The 15533-nt window shown below is 39.7% G+C and overlaps 1 protein-coding gene across 1 annotated transcript in view; it reads right to left on the bottom strand.

Annotated features, from left to right (window-relative positions):
- Positions 1-15533, bottom strand: part of LOC125456799 (uncharacterized) — a 167043-nt gene that overhangs the window by 128981 nt on the left and 22529 nt on the right. The window contains exons 2-4 of the mRNA XM_048540206.2: positions 10292-10612; positions 10117-10170; positions 9421-9495 (exon numbers count right to left, since the gene is read on the bottom strand). Of these exons, the coding sequence (XP_048396163.1) occupies positions 9421-9495; positions 10117-10170; positions 10292-10612 (450 nt within the window). The remainder of the gene's footprint in view (positions 1-9420; positions 9496-10116; positions 10171-10291; positions 10613-15533) is intronic.

Here is a 15533-nt window from a genome sequence, read left to right as displayed (position 1 = left end):
TGTGAAGGATGGTGGAGCAGGCTGAAGGACCGAATGATCTCCTTCTGTTCTTATCTTCTACCTTTCTGTGTAATAGAATCTATAGAACACTTTGAGGGTAGGTGCATAGAGAAAGATTCATTGTGCTTTTATAGAATATAATGAGTGGTCACTGGTCTCAAAACATTAACTCTGTTTCTCTCTCCATAGATGTTGCCAGACCTGCTGAGTTTCTCCAGCATTTTCTGTTATTGTTTGAAGGATTCCAATTTTTTCAATAAACCCACAGTAAAATATTTTGAGATGAAATGAAAGATAGATTTTGTGAACAATACTTTCAGAATGTGAGGAACTGCTTGGCTAATCCAGACACACAGACAAGTGTTCCATGATATTAAGGCAGTCAGGACATGAGATAAAATAGATTATGATAAGTTTTGAAAAATCCAGTAGTATTAATACATTGATTCTCTCGTGTTATAACTTTCCCTAAAGCTTTCCTTCAACAATAGTTTCCTCAATGAGCTAAACCCAATTGTTTTTTTAACCTTGCAGGCAAAGTTTAGGCTTTGTCCCAACCTGCAATTTGGAGACAAAGCTAACAGCCTTGAGACAGGTTGCAAAGCCAGCCTGGGTTCCTGTTTTCTCTCTGGAGGTCAAACACCAAAAGATTTGAAATCCTAGCATAGTTATTTCAGCAATTCAACTAGCTTAGCTTTTAGGCAATTCAGCTGCTGATGGCCTATCTTGCTGGATAAATTGGATGGTCGTTACACAAATTAACTTTACACCCCCATCAGAGTTTTCATTGCAAATTGGTGAGGTAATTGTAAAAGGATTATTGCTTATTTCAACATAATGATCTTGATGTTTCCCTTTTGTCCAGAGCTGACTGGGAGCAGACGGTTCATCTCCAAATCCTTTCTGTCAGCTACAGCTGCAGGTCTATATAATGCAATAGGTTCTGATGCTTCTGCAAATGCAATCATCGAATTATTCTGGCCCATTTAATGAGTTCAGCAATTTTGTCAATGTTCACCAAAGAAGTTAGACACAAATCTATAGAAGTGAATAAGTTTTTGGGGAGGATTATTTCTTCATGTCCCCTGGCCATAAAATGAGAAACTGATTATTAGGCCATAATCTTTAACGTAATAGTTGTCAGTAATATCCCTCAGATCATTGCTTTTTACTATTTTTGTGAATGACCTAGAAACAGGTTTTACAGGAATGGTCATAATCTATAGATAACATTAGGATTTGTGTCACTGTCAAATGTGCACAAGAAAAGGGATTTTTATAACTAGATAAAAATATTCTGGGGGCAAGGAACAAACTTCCTCAACTTGAATATTTGGGTGCTACATGTGTTATGTTAAATCAATGTAAAGAGAAAGAGATCTTTGTGTTATTGTTTCTGTGTAAGAGGTTTGTGACCAATATCAAAAAAAAGCGAAAGAAAACAGATTTATTAGCTTGATAACTTTAAAGCTATTAATATCATACCAGGAATTCACCTTTGTACAAGATCTAGGTTGAAATTGAACTGGAATATTGCAGACCTATTGATTCACTCTCATGGCAGGGACTATATAATCTTCAGAATGAGTCCAAAGGAGTAATACAAATATTATTCAAAAATGTTGAGTCTATTCCCCTTAGAACTGCTTAGGCTTTGGCCTGAATCAGAAGATGCACTCAAAATTGTTAATTTTCTTCCCCTTGTGATGAAATCCATTTCCTGTATACCCAAATGTATCAGGGGCTCATAAGAAGGTGAGAGCATTAATATTTTGGTGCTGTTGACACATTTGGGTTTAAAATCCTGTAAGCAGTACTTGCTTCATACAACTGACAGATTAGAGCTCAAGTAAAGCCCTCAGACTATCTGGCATGGTGAAGCTAGCTATTGGTGAGGAGTTGGATCTGTGCTTGTAAATAAGTACTGGACAGACAGCAGTTTCAGTCTAAGGAGTGTGATTGACCAGACCAAGAGCACTCATTGAGGAAATCCATCAACGGAGGGATTTTGAGAGGATGTTTCAAGGTCAGATCGTTAAAACTGAGTAATGGTAAACACATGTGAAATTTAATGAGATATGATGACCTATGGGATCTGTCTTGATCACATTTGCTGTTTGATGTGTGCTGTGGTATGTCCAATCACTGCATGTTAATCGTGTTTACAACATAGAACATAGAACATGTTAATTCTGGACATTTCAAATAAGATGTACATGTATTATGGATTACATTACCGTGCTGACTGTTGCAGTAACCTTTGTTTATTGTTAAGTCATGGAATATTGGACCTTTTTTCTCTTAAGAAACCTCAGGATCTTACCTTTTCTATGCTTTAGGAATAAAAGTTACTGTTCCCTAAACAGGTAACACAAATTTGCAGCCCGATCTCGGATTGTAACATTGGTGATCTCTTCTGGGATCATAACGCATTTGGAAGAGTTTTTCCAGTAAACAAATTTCAAAAGATCAGATCCTAGGTTATGTAAAGGCAAGGGTAGAGCAAATATAGATGTAAAATGATTCTTTTCCAAGAGAATATTGGAATATAGGGTATTTGACTGCTTCCAGATTGGGAAAAAAATTAGGCCTTACTAATGAATGATAATATGCCAATCAGGATATGATTTATATAGACTCATGAATGTGTTTAAATTTTCTATAAGGATAGAAAAACAACTTTACAGATTTCTTTTCCTCCTGATCGATTTTGATTTTGATTGTTTTTTCCCTGGAGATAATATGAATGACAATTATGGAGATTGGTGTCTAATTGTGGTGCTTGGTTGATACCATTGTGTGCTGCAGGCTTGAGCATAGACCTATGATATAGAAGCATAATTAGGCCATTCAGCCCATTGAGTTTGCTCCATCATTCAATCATGGGTGATAAGTTACTTAACCTCGTTCTCCTGCCTTCTCCACCATAACCCTTAAGCACCACTAATCATTAACCTATCTATCTCTGTCTTAAATACACTTAAAGCCTTTGCAATGAATTCCACAGATTAACCACCCTCTGGCTGAAGAATTTCTTCCACATCTCATTTCCAAAGGATTGTTCTTTCACTCTGATGCTATGACAGATTTGATTGCTGATTTCATATAATCCATTAAGGGATATGATTAACTTGGCTTGCTTATTCTTTTTTCTTTCATAACTGCAAAATAATTTTGACAATGTGAATCTGTCTCGTCAGACATGAGAAAGCCGAGTGTGAAAAACCAATCATGCTTTTTTTAAAATGAAACACGAAGCAATCAGATCATCAGCAGGTCAGTTTCTCACATTATTATGCCTCACAGAGCTCTATTCAAGCAATTTAAAACAAAAAAGAGAAAATATTATGATCTACTTTTAGTTGTAAATTGTAAACAATATGGGTGTATAACATAAGGCCACAGATACTGAATCAAACCAAACTAATGTTTACTTTCCTGGAAAATATCATTGAAAGTTTTCCCCAATCCTGACCACAGCAATTCTTGGCCCCAAGGGTTACCAGATTGTGGGTTGCAACCTCTAATGGAGTCACAAAGGCCACAGTTGGAGTGTATGCTCCCCTTCCTCCAAGCAGCAATGGCAGTTGTGGCTTGGAAACTAGTCTGGATGTTCGGAAGGGCAATCGTGAACTGATTGGATCACTTCCACCAGACACAATGGATGTTAGGTCGCAAGCACTTCAAGTGAACACATTGTGCGTTAATTTTATACTGAGAGAGACTCGCAAGTGTACCGTGGACTCCACGTGATTGTGGGGAAAAAAGTGAAGACACATGACTGAGTAATATAAGTGAGTGGCAGCTTTAAATTGGAATATGTTTCTCCTCCTAATTCCCTGTTGTACGGGCTGCTGACTCCAGGATAACAACTCCCTTTCACAGATATTGGTAATTAGACCACATTGGGAGAGTGGGAATGGTAAACCAGAGGGGGTGGGGAGAGGGTAATGAGAAGAGGGCTATTGAGTGTGTGGAGGAGGAATGGTTAGGAAGAGGGCTTGCAAAAGAAGCAAGGGTGATATGACAATAAACATTTACACTCAGCAAGTCATTAGATTACCTACAGTGTGGAAACAGGTCCTTCGGCCCAACAAGTCAACACTGACCTTGAAGCATCCCACCCAGACCCATCCCCCTATTTTTTAAGCCTTTATGTACTGAAGTCCTGCTGCTGCAACCTCAGTTGAGATCAAATCACTCAGTTAAAAATCTTCCCTTCGATAAGATTGCCCACACCCCTGAACACTACAGGCAATTTAGCATGGCCGATCCACCTAGCCTGCACATCTTTGGACTGTGGGAGGAAACCGGAGCAAACCCATGCAGACACAGGGAGAAAATGCAAACTCCACACAGACAGTCGCCTGAGGCTGGAATCGACCCCGGGTCCCTGGTGCTGTGAGGCTGCAGTGCTAACCACTGAGCCACCCTAGAATACTCTGCGTGGAAGTGTAGTGGAGGCATTCAGGAGGGCATTGAATGATTATTTGCATGAAAATAATTTGCAACAGTAGGGGGAAAAGCGAGAGATTGACACTGGGTAATTTGATATATGGGTGCTGAATGGTTTCCGCCTGCACTTCAAGGCTTCTGTGACTGGTGAGGAGGTGGACACTTGCTCAGTGTTTGTTTGGAAGTGAGGTGTGTTGGAGACAAATTATTTATTTTGGGCGAGGGGTATGACTGAATCTCTGTCATAGAGGAAAATGGAGTCCTTAGGTGAAACTTGTATGAATTCACAAAATAATATCATCTTTGCCATGCAACCTAAAATGTCAATTTTCATAATTACAAAGTGTGTTGTATGTTTATCTCTAATATGCAATCTTATTGAAGGGAAGGTTTTTAACTGAGTGATTTGATCTCAACTGAGGTTGCAGCAGCAGGACTTCGGTACATAAAGGCTTAAAAAATAAAGAGAATCAGGTAAGAGCTTCTCTCCTGATTAAAGGCTGATGGTAGGTGCTGGAAGGCGTAGAAACAGGGAAAGGATAAAAATAAATTCTGTTATGATGTTACAACTTTCAAACAATCTGCTAGCATTCACCTAGTTAGGCTCTCACATAAGGACTAATAATTTGACACAAACAAGAAGACATTGGTAGAAGAAATCTAGCCAACAAACTGGCTTTAAAATTTGGTTGTATAGCCCTCATACCTACAATGTCTTTTGGGTCCAAATTGGTATCTACACATGCATGCTCATCTCAGTTAAATGCCGTGGATTAGCTTATTAGCATGGACGGTGCCGGTGAGCACCAGTAGTAAGCAACAGCAGACGATTATCATATCAATTGATGTGTGATGTTGGTTTGATGCCAACAGTGGTATACTCAGTGACCAGTTCCTGAAAACGCTGTCTTTTGACTTTGCATAGCTTAACCACTGTTCAGCAGCATTACTTAAAGTCTCCTCCACCATTTTCAAGTTATTGTTGGTTGAATTCTATTGGCTGTGCCTAAATTTGTATAAGTACTTGGAGGCTTGTTTACTTGTTAAATTTGGTGAACTTTTTGTCTTGTTTTGTAATTTATTCATTCATAGTACCTCATCCCAGTAAGCATTTATTGCCTAATTGTCTAACTGCCCTTGAGAAGCTAGAAGTGAGCTGCCTTCTTGAGCTGCTGGAGTTCATTTGTTGTTGGTACATTCTCAATGTTGTTGGAGGAAGGATTTCTAGGATTTTGACACAAAAATAGTGAATGAATGGAGATATATTCCCAAGTCAGGACAGTCAGTGGCTTTGAGAGGTGTTTGTAGATGATGGTGACCTCATGAATCTGCCCGTTATTGTCCATTGCAATAGTAATGACCATGAGTTGGGAAGAGTTTGTGGAACATCAGTGAATTTCTGCAGTGTATTTTGCCATTTCCTGTGCTTACATTTATGCTCAGTAGTCCATCTGATTTCATTTCCTTTCCTTGAGACTTTTTAGCAGTTAGACCCAATTCAGTAATCATAGGACATTTTGGGGGTAGTAAAGATGCAACCATATTACTCTAGATGTGATGTGTCCTATAGGGCAGACCCAGTCAGGATAACAGATTTCCTTCACAAAAGGAAGTGAATCAGATTGGGTTTTACAACAGTCAACATAATTAGATTTTAATTCCAAACTTTTTCTCGTTCATTAAGGGAATCATGTGGGATTCAAAACCAGGGCATTACCTGAATCTCTGCATTACTAGTCCAGTGACAATACTGCTATGCCGTTGCCTCCCTTGATATGTACCTTCCACTGAGGACCTTGGTTCTGACTTCATGAGTTCTGGCATAAAACACTGTTTTTGATTTGTTCATAAGATATGGCATTGTTAGCTATTTTAGAATTTAGTGCATATCCATAATCTTCCATAAAATTGAGGAGATGGTGGTGATCTACCTTCTTGAACTGCTGCAGTTCATTGGTATTGGTATGCCCTCAGTGCTATCAGGAACAGAATTGGATACAGAATTGGCTGGCCAACAGAAGACAGCGAGTGGTAGTAGAAGGAAAATATTCTGCCTGGAAGTCAGTGGTGAGTGGGGTTCCACAGGGCTCTGTCCTTGGGCCTCTACTGTTTGTAATTTTTATTAATGACTTGGACGAGGGAATTGAAGGATGGGTCAGCAAGTTTGCAGACGACACAAAGGTTGGAGGTGTCGTTGACAGTGTAGAGGGCTGTTGTAGGCTGCAGCGGGACATTGACAGGATGCAGAGATGGGCTGAGAGGTGGCAGATGGAGTTCAACCTGGATAAATGCGAGGTGATGCATTTTGGAAGGTCGAATTTGAAAGCTGAGTACAGGATTAAGGATAGGATTCTTGGCAGCGTGGAGGAACAGAGGGATCTTGGTGTGCAGATACATAGATCCCTTAAAATGGCCACCCAAGTGGACAGGGTTGTTAAGAAAGCATATGGTGTTTTGGCTTTCATTAACAGGGGGATTGAGTTTAAGAGTCGTGAGATCTTGTTGCAGCTCTATAAAACTTTGGTTAGACCGCACTTGGAATACTGCGTCCAGTTCTGGGCGCCCTATTATAGGAAAGATGTAGATGCTTTGGAGAGGGTTCAGAGGAGGTTTACCAGGATGCTGCCTGGACTGGAGGGCTTATCTTATGAAGAGAGGTTGACTGAGCTCGGTCTCTTTTCATTGGAGAAAAGGAGGAGGAGAGGTGACCTAATTGAGGTATACAAGATAATGAGAGGCATAGATAGAGTTGATAGCCAGAGACTATTTCCCAGGGCAGAAATGGCTAGCACGAGGGGTCATAGTTTTAAGCTGGTTGGTGGAAAGTATAGAGGGGATGTCAGAGGCAGGTTCTTTACGCAGAGAGTTGTGAGAGCATGGAATGCGTTGCCAGCAGCAGTTGTGGAAGCAAGGTCATTAGGGTCATTTAAGAGACTGCTGGACATGCATATGGTCACAGAAATTTGAGGGTGCATACATGAGGATCAATGGTCGGCACAACATTGTGGGCTGAAGGGCCTGTTCTGTGCTGTACTGTTCTATGTTCTATGTTCTATGTTCTAGGAAAGGAATTCCAGGGCTTTGACCCATCTGTCATAAAGGAATGGAAGTACAGTTGAAAGATGATGGTGTTCGAATGCATTGGCCACCCTTGCTGTCCCTTAAGTGTTATTGATGGAATGTCGGCGAGTTGCTGCATTGTATTTTATACATATGACAAACTGCTGCTGACAGTGATGGAGGCAGTGAACGACAAAAGTGATGGATGAAGTGCTGATTCATCTGCACTACTTTTTCTTGGATGGCATTGAGTTGTTGGAGGAACACTCATCCATGCAAGCAGAAAGTAATCCATCACGATGTCAGCAAGAGTAGGATGCTCTGCCTGTTCTTTTCCTTTCTCCCTTCCTTTTTTCCTCTTTTCTTTTCTCTTCTCTCCCCTTAGCCCTGGAGGTGAATCCTGGAGCAGTGACAGATGCAGCAGCAAGCCCCAGAACAGCGAGTCTCGGACAGAGACTGGCAGAGGGGAGGTAGTCCTGGAACTTATCTTGGAGCAGCTACGTTCTGGAAGGAGTGGACTGGCTACTTGGAGCAGAGTGGGGACCGCTGTTGGACTAGGTCTAGCACAGGTGGTCAGACCACATGCAGAGGCCCTGTGCTGAGCTGCTACAATGTAATGTTCATTTGAAATTTGCTACCTTACTGTAATGTCAACCCTTTAATCATGTCCTATTTTAAAATTATTTTTAAACGCTGTAAAGTAATGCAGCTACGTTTATTCCTCTATCCAAGATTTGTACTTTTACCTACGATGTCACCATAAGAGGCAGACATTGTAAAGGTTTTTCACTGTACTCCTACAATTGAGTACCCATGACAATAAACGATATTCAATATCCTGTTCCTGATTTGAGCATCATAGTTGCCAGACAGAGAATTAGAAGGTGAGTTGTTTTCTGCAGAATTACCAACCTCTGGCCTGCTGTTGTATTGCTCGTTTTGTTTCAGATTGATAGTAACCTCAGGATCTGGACAGTCAGGGATTCGTTGAAGATAGTGGCATTGAATGCCAAGGAGACAAGGTTAGGTTCTCTTTCACTTCAGCTGCTTAGCCCCGACACTTCAGTGATAAGAATTTGCTGCTGGCCATCCGAAGACTGAACGTCACTTTGCACTTTCAGGAATGGATCACCCCACTATCCGAGGACTTGTCAGTGGTATGTACAAATCAGCAAACACCCCGAATTCTGACTTTATGATGAGGAGAAGGTGATTAAGAATGTTAAGCCATACTCTGGACTTACATGAAGTCCTGGTTTTACTTCATCAGGACTGGCTATAGATCCAGCATGTGGCTACTGTACCTGCCTGGCTTTGTGGCCTTTCCAGTTGGATGGCTGCTCCGTAAGGGAAAAGTTGCTGTCTTACCTTAAGGCATTTAATGATGTGCCCGTCTTTAAGTTGGTGAGTGGACCCAGTAAAGACCAACACAAAGTCTAGAGCTTGCTAGGACACAAACTGAGCATGGGTGTGCATGTTGTTGTGAATTAAGTGCAACTAGATAGTACTGTCAACACCTTCTATCACCGCATTGCTGATGATTGACACATGATTTTTGTATTGGAACTGTCTCAGGGCAAACAACATTTAGGTGTTTAGTCCAAACAAAAGCAGTACACGTTTAAAAGAAAAATCTTACTGATTCCAGTATTGCAAGTGACCACTTTTGGGAAAACACTGAAGCTAACTGGCCCATGTGGAAGCAAGAACTAAGGCCTGGCTCAGCATTCTTGAATGGCCATCTACACCGGACTTCTACAGCCAATGTGTTCGGAAGGCCAGAATAGCAGAGATGCAGACATCTGAATGATGCAAATGTATGCTTTGAGAATTGCTAATAACTTCTATGAAGTGAAAGAGCCAATAAGAATGAATAATGTCATCACTATATAATTGTTTTCTCACCTATACCTGCTGGTTTTCTCTTCTTTTTCCATATCACCAGTACAACTATCATAATCACAACTGCTGCTCCAATAACTAAAATCGAGAAATGATGGTAAAAAACGTTAATACAAAATCATTGTAAAATGACATTTGTTCATTATTTTCTGGCTCCTTGAAAAGTGTCCATTTTACTTTCCACGTTATATTGGGAATATTTAACTACTGAAAGTCTAACCCAAGCATTCAAGAAATCTTACCAGCTACATTAAAATAAAGAGAAATCAAAGTTACTGACTAATAAACAGATTGGAAGCTCCTACTATTGAACAATATATGTTAGTGCTGCACCCATGGCAGCTCAATACTAGTTAAATAGATTATAAAGTCTAATTAAAGTATTGGGATGTTACAAAATCCTGCCAAGTCAATGCAATAATTAATAATTTACAAATCTACATTATTGATTCATGTAAGATTGTTATAGTAAAACAACAGGAATAAGTAATAAAAGGTCAGAAGAAATAGATGTGAAAGTATTCAGTATACTCATTTTTTTTTTGCATTTTTGCAAAACTTTCATCACTCGTGCTGTAAAGATTTTGTGTAGTATTCTTCCCATAATAAACATTATGTAAGGGTTAATTAAGGAATATTTATTAAAATTTGAAAGATTATGGAAAGAATACAGAAAGATGATTTGGATAGTATTATCACCTGAAACACTTATTGACACCTTTCTCATATGAGGATCCTTCATCATGGTATTATCTGTTAAAGACAAAAGACCAACCATTCATTGCTATCACATTAAATAAGTTTAAGTATTGCATTACTTGCTTTCATTCAGAGCAATTTATAATTTGAAGATATATTCTGACTCTGTCTTTACCTTTTACATCCAAATATATTTTGCAATCCTGCTTTCCATTTGGAAAAGTCTGAAATATGCAAAAATACCAGTCCTTGTCTTCTTTGAGAGCTTCTTTGATTGAGATTGTGGAACGATGATTGTTGACTTCCATTGTTATTCGTTCAACATAATGATGTGTATTATTTGAATGGTACACAGCAAGTTTTGTTTTGTTGCTAGATCTCTTCCATTCAACTAATGCTATCTTGGCATCTTCAGAAGAGCTACATTGTAATGTAATTGGCTGACCCTCCGTAACTGTTACATTCTCATTAGTGGGAAGTTCTATTGTTCGCACACCTAGGTAGAGGAAAAAGAGAATTCAGAGCCCAAATCCTCCTGTCCGCAGATCCCCACCAACCATTCCCAAGTGCTCTCAACTTCTGACTACCCTTCAAACAGAGCCATTAGCCACTGAGCCACCATATACGCCGACCAGACCTGACTTCTTCCTTCCAAACCCCCAGGTTGACTCAACTACCACCCAACTACATCTCCAATGATCAGATCATGACTGATCATCTGCCACCTAACTAGTTCACTTGCTCACATCATACCTCCAGTGTTTTACTCACTCATGCATTAACTCATACACCTATTCACTCATCATTCATTGACCCGCAATCATTCATGAGAAGACTTGGACCTTTCAAAAACTTCCCAATACAGCAACTGTAAAAATGGAGCATGTCTTTCCATTGCTCCAGTTTTATATATTCATTGGACCCACATTGGAGATGTGCTGCCCATTTCTAAGTCAGTTGCATTCAGAAATTTTTGAATGAAATAGCAGTATTCTCAAATCCATTTAAAAAAAAGTCACGGTCAGCTATCACTAAGCAGAAGGCCTCGGCCAAGGTATTTGAAACTCGTCTGGTGTAAATGAATTTCTGATGTACTTTCAGCGCAGTGGATGGGAGCAGCCTATGTCAGTATTCGAAATACACATCCCTTTAAAACTCAAACAGATTATCTCTAGAGTTGATTGAGAGCAGATGATAGAAACATGGAAAAGTAGAAAATAAGCATAGACAGGGTGGGGGTTACTGGTAGTGTCCCTACTTCTGAGCCAGGAACCCAGAGTTCAATTCTTATCTGCTGAAAAGATGTGTAACAACACCTCTAAATAGGTTGACTTCAAAATATCTAATAGGAGTAGGTATGGGCTATTCAACCCTTTTTAAGCCTGCTGTGCAATGTAATTTTATTATGGCCTGCTATCCAACAGAGTCCATGTTCCCACTTTCTCTCCAAACCATTTGATCATTTATTTCAGAGCTGTGTTCTTCCAGGGGACAACTGGCATGCATGATCTGCCATTCAACATTATTTCAATTTAGTTCCTTCCTGTATTTTTCATGACTTTTCTTGTTACACTAACCCTGGTGAGCAGAATTATTACCTGTTCATTGTGTGACTAAATAAGTTTGTGATGGGTTTATTAACATTTTTTTAAAAAGAGCTGAGTCTTAGAAGTGGGCACTGCAGGGATGGGTGCATTATTTACCAGCTAATTCCATTTTGGCTTAGAGTCCTCTTTTGTTTTCTACCCTATTTTGATTTTTGTTGTTGTAACAAAGCCCCTGGTGGGCAGTGCTTGTTGTAATTTGTTACAGACTATAAGAATATAAGGCTATTTGATGTAGGAGAAGTTGTAAACCATTGGCCCTATCAAGTTTGCTCCGCCATTCAATCAGATAACGACTGATCTTGCAATCATAAACTCCACTTTACTGCCATAACACCATAACTCTTGATGCCCTTACTGTTTGAGAAAACTGTCTATCTTTGTGGTTGGGTTTGCTCGCCGAGCTAGTTCATTGTTCTGCAGACGTTCCATTACCTGCTGGGACACATCATCAGTGCAGCCTCCAATGAAGCGCTGTTGTGTTTTCCAGCTTGTATTTTAAACTGTGGTGTCCATTGAGTTGGATGACCTCACTTCTGGTTTTCCTTTGTAGTGGAGTATACATAGGGTTTAGCTCTATGTATTTGTTGATGGCCTTCTTAGGGGAGAACCAGGCCTTTAGGAATTCCCGTGCTTGTCTCTGTTTGGCCTGTACTAGCATCCTGGTGTTGTCCCAATCAGACTGGTGGTTTTCCTTACTAATGTGAATGGAGATGAGTGAGTTTTGATCATGTCTTTTTGTTGCTAGTGTACTGTTCGTGTACTGCTTTGGCTAATTTTCTTCCTGCGTGTCCAATGTAATGTTTGTTGCAGTCTTTGGAAGGAATTTTGTATATAACATCTATCTTTGCCGTGAATATACTTAACAACACTATCTCAAAAGCCCCTCTGCAGTAAAAAAAATTCTAAAAATTGGCTAATCTGAGAGAACTGATTGCTTCTTGTCTCTGTGTTAAGTAGATGACCCATTACTCTGCGTTTATGTTGCCTAGTCCTAATTCTCAAAGAAGAAACAGCCTCTTGGCATCTACTTGTTAAGCCCCCAAATAGCCTTGTATGTTTCCATAACACCACGTTTCATTCTTCTAAACTGCAACGAGTATATTTTGATCGATACGATCTCTCCTTATGAGAAAATCCATGCATACTGAGAATCAACACGGTGAACCTTTTCTAGACTATCTTCAAAGCCAATATATCAGTGCAATGTTTGATATTTTCCCACTTTATCTGCCATGTGATTGCTAATACAATTAAACTCTCGATATTCCACTGTAGCCTCATTTTGTCTTTCTCACTCTTTCCTTTCCCAAATATTTTTGCATCATCTACATACCTGACAGTAGTGCATTCACCTGTCATCTAAGTTGTTATTTTATATATTGTAAATAATAGTAACCCAAACACTGTTCCCTGTGGTACACCACTAGTTAAATGTTGCTATCCTGAAAATGTCCCATTTATCCCAACTTTGTCTTCCATTACTTAGCTAATTTATGCTAATATACTACTGCCAACACCACAGGTTCTTATCTTATTAATAGCCTTATGTATGCTATGTTTTTGAGTTCTTTTTTTGAAAATCCAAATATATTATAGCTACTGATTTCCCTTTACTTACTTTGCTTATGACTTTATCATTGTCACTGTTTCCTAGGGGTCTCCAATTCCAAGATCATTTATTAAATCTGTCTTTTTACACATTGCTAGCTCCAAAGTAACCTGATCCCTGTTTGGATCAACAAAATATTGTTCCAGGAAACTGCCAAATATATTCTTTGGATTCTTGTGCATGGCTATTTTTGCCAATTTGATTTTTCAAATCTACGTGAAGATTAAAGTCACTCATGATTAGTGTATTGTCTTTTTACTTGCTCTTATTATGTTCTGATTTATGCCCAGTTCTAGACGAGAGATCTTACTAGGTGCCTACAAATTACTCTCACCATATCTCCTTCCACTTCTTATTGCTCAGCTCCACTCATATGGATTCTACATCATCCATGCCCTTCTTAATTTGGTGGTGGTTTTAATTTTTTTTAAAGAAAGCTGGTTTCTTGCCTGTGTTAAGCTATATTTTTTTACTTGTTAATCAAATGACTTATTAATGTGGTGTGCATTTGCTGGTAAAGAAATGTGCTGAGTTCTTTCTCACTGAGGTGTTAACTTTTGGATGCGAAAAGCATCTAGAAGGGAAAGGTGGAGACTTATATTTGTGATAAATGATAGATTTACTAGAGACTTCCATAAAACTTCTAACATCTTTTGCTGCCTAATGCAGCCTCTGTAACTAACAACTCTGAGAGCATTTGTGTAAGAGCATTAACCATTTTCACATCAAAAAATCCTACAAATAGTAATAACGTGAAAATCTGCTTCAGTTGTTTTCATTGTGCAATGAATGTTGACAAGGATACCAAAGATAAATGAAGTATTTTCAAAAACTGCCATTGGTTTTTGATGTTATTTTGGTGAAACAGGTGAAGTTGGTACCTTTTGACAGTGCAGTCCTCCCTCAGTACTGTGTTTGAACAGAAAGTCTTGTATGAAACATATCTTTCCAGAATGTGAAAGATAATGGGAACTGCAGATGCTGGAGAATCCAAGATAATAAAATGTGAGGCTGGATGAACACAGCAGGCCCAGCAGCATCTCAGGAGCACAAAAGCTGACGTTTCGGGCCTAGACCCTTCATCAGAGAGGGGGTTGGGGAGAGGGTTCTGGAATAAATAGGGAGAGAGGGGGAGGCGGACCGAAGATGGAGAGTAAAGAAGATAGGTGGAGATTCCCTGAGGTGGGTCCGGAGGGAGGAGGGTAACTTCTTCAGGTTAGGCATCCCTAGAAGAGGCTTCGCAGTGAGGTTAAAATAGTATCAGAGATAATGGGAACTGCAGATGCCACATCCCTCTCTCTGATGAAGGATCTAGGCCCGAAACGTCAGCTTTTGTGCTCCTGAGATGCTGCTTGGCCTGCTGTGTTCATCCAGCCTCACATTTTATTATCTTGGATTCTCCAGCATCTGCAGTTCCCATTATCTCTGATACTATTTTAACCTCACTGCGAAGCCTCTTCCAGGGATGCCTAACCTGAAGACGTTACCCTCCTCCCTCCGGACCCACCTCAGGGAATCTCCACCTATCTTCTTTTCTCTCCATCTTCGGTCCGCCTCCCCCTCTCTCCCTATTTATTCCAGAACCCTCATCCCATCCCCCTCTCTGATGAAGGGTCTAGGCCCGAAACGTCAGCTTTTGTGCTCCTGAGATGCTGCTGGGCCTGCTGTGTTCATCCAGCCTCACATTTTATTATCTTGGATTCTCCAGCATCTGCACTTTCCAGAATGTTGCAGGTTTTTTTGCAAGCTTAGTAAAGATTCTGAATGATAAAACTAATGTTCAGTCAATGCTGGGTGTATGTTTATTTTGTCATTTTCATGTTGTCCCATTTTGAATGTGGACTTATTATTAAGAAGTTAATATGTTTTAGTATCTACTTTTCATAATAAATAAAAATACAAACATGTTTGAACAGAATAAATATCATCAAATCTGATGATAAAAGGAAGTTCTTGAAACCTGGCCAGAATTGAAACAAGGTCCAGTTCTGGGTGTTGCATGACAAGTTTGTAATTTGGCTGGTACAGCTCCAATGCCTCTGTCTGCTGCAATGGCATGCAGTGTGGCAAATGGTTGGCACGTCAGTCTTTTCTCAGCCTATTAAAACATCTACTTTGCCTTTTCAGATCAATTGATTGGGCCACCACTCAGAACTGAACAGTTTGCTCAAATCAACCCCATTGGTAATAGCTTTCATCCT

The sequence above is a fragment of the Stegostoma tigrinum genome, chromosome 12 (assembly GCF_030684315.1).
Source record: "Stegostoma tigrinum isolate sSteTig4 chromosome 12, sSteTig4.hap1, whole genome shotgun sequence".
NCBI lineage: Eukaryota > Metazoa > Chordata > Chondrichthyes > Orectolobiformes > Stegostomatidae > Stegostoma > Stegostoma tigrinum.
This window is presented reverse-complemented; position numbering and strand designations above follow the sequence as displayed.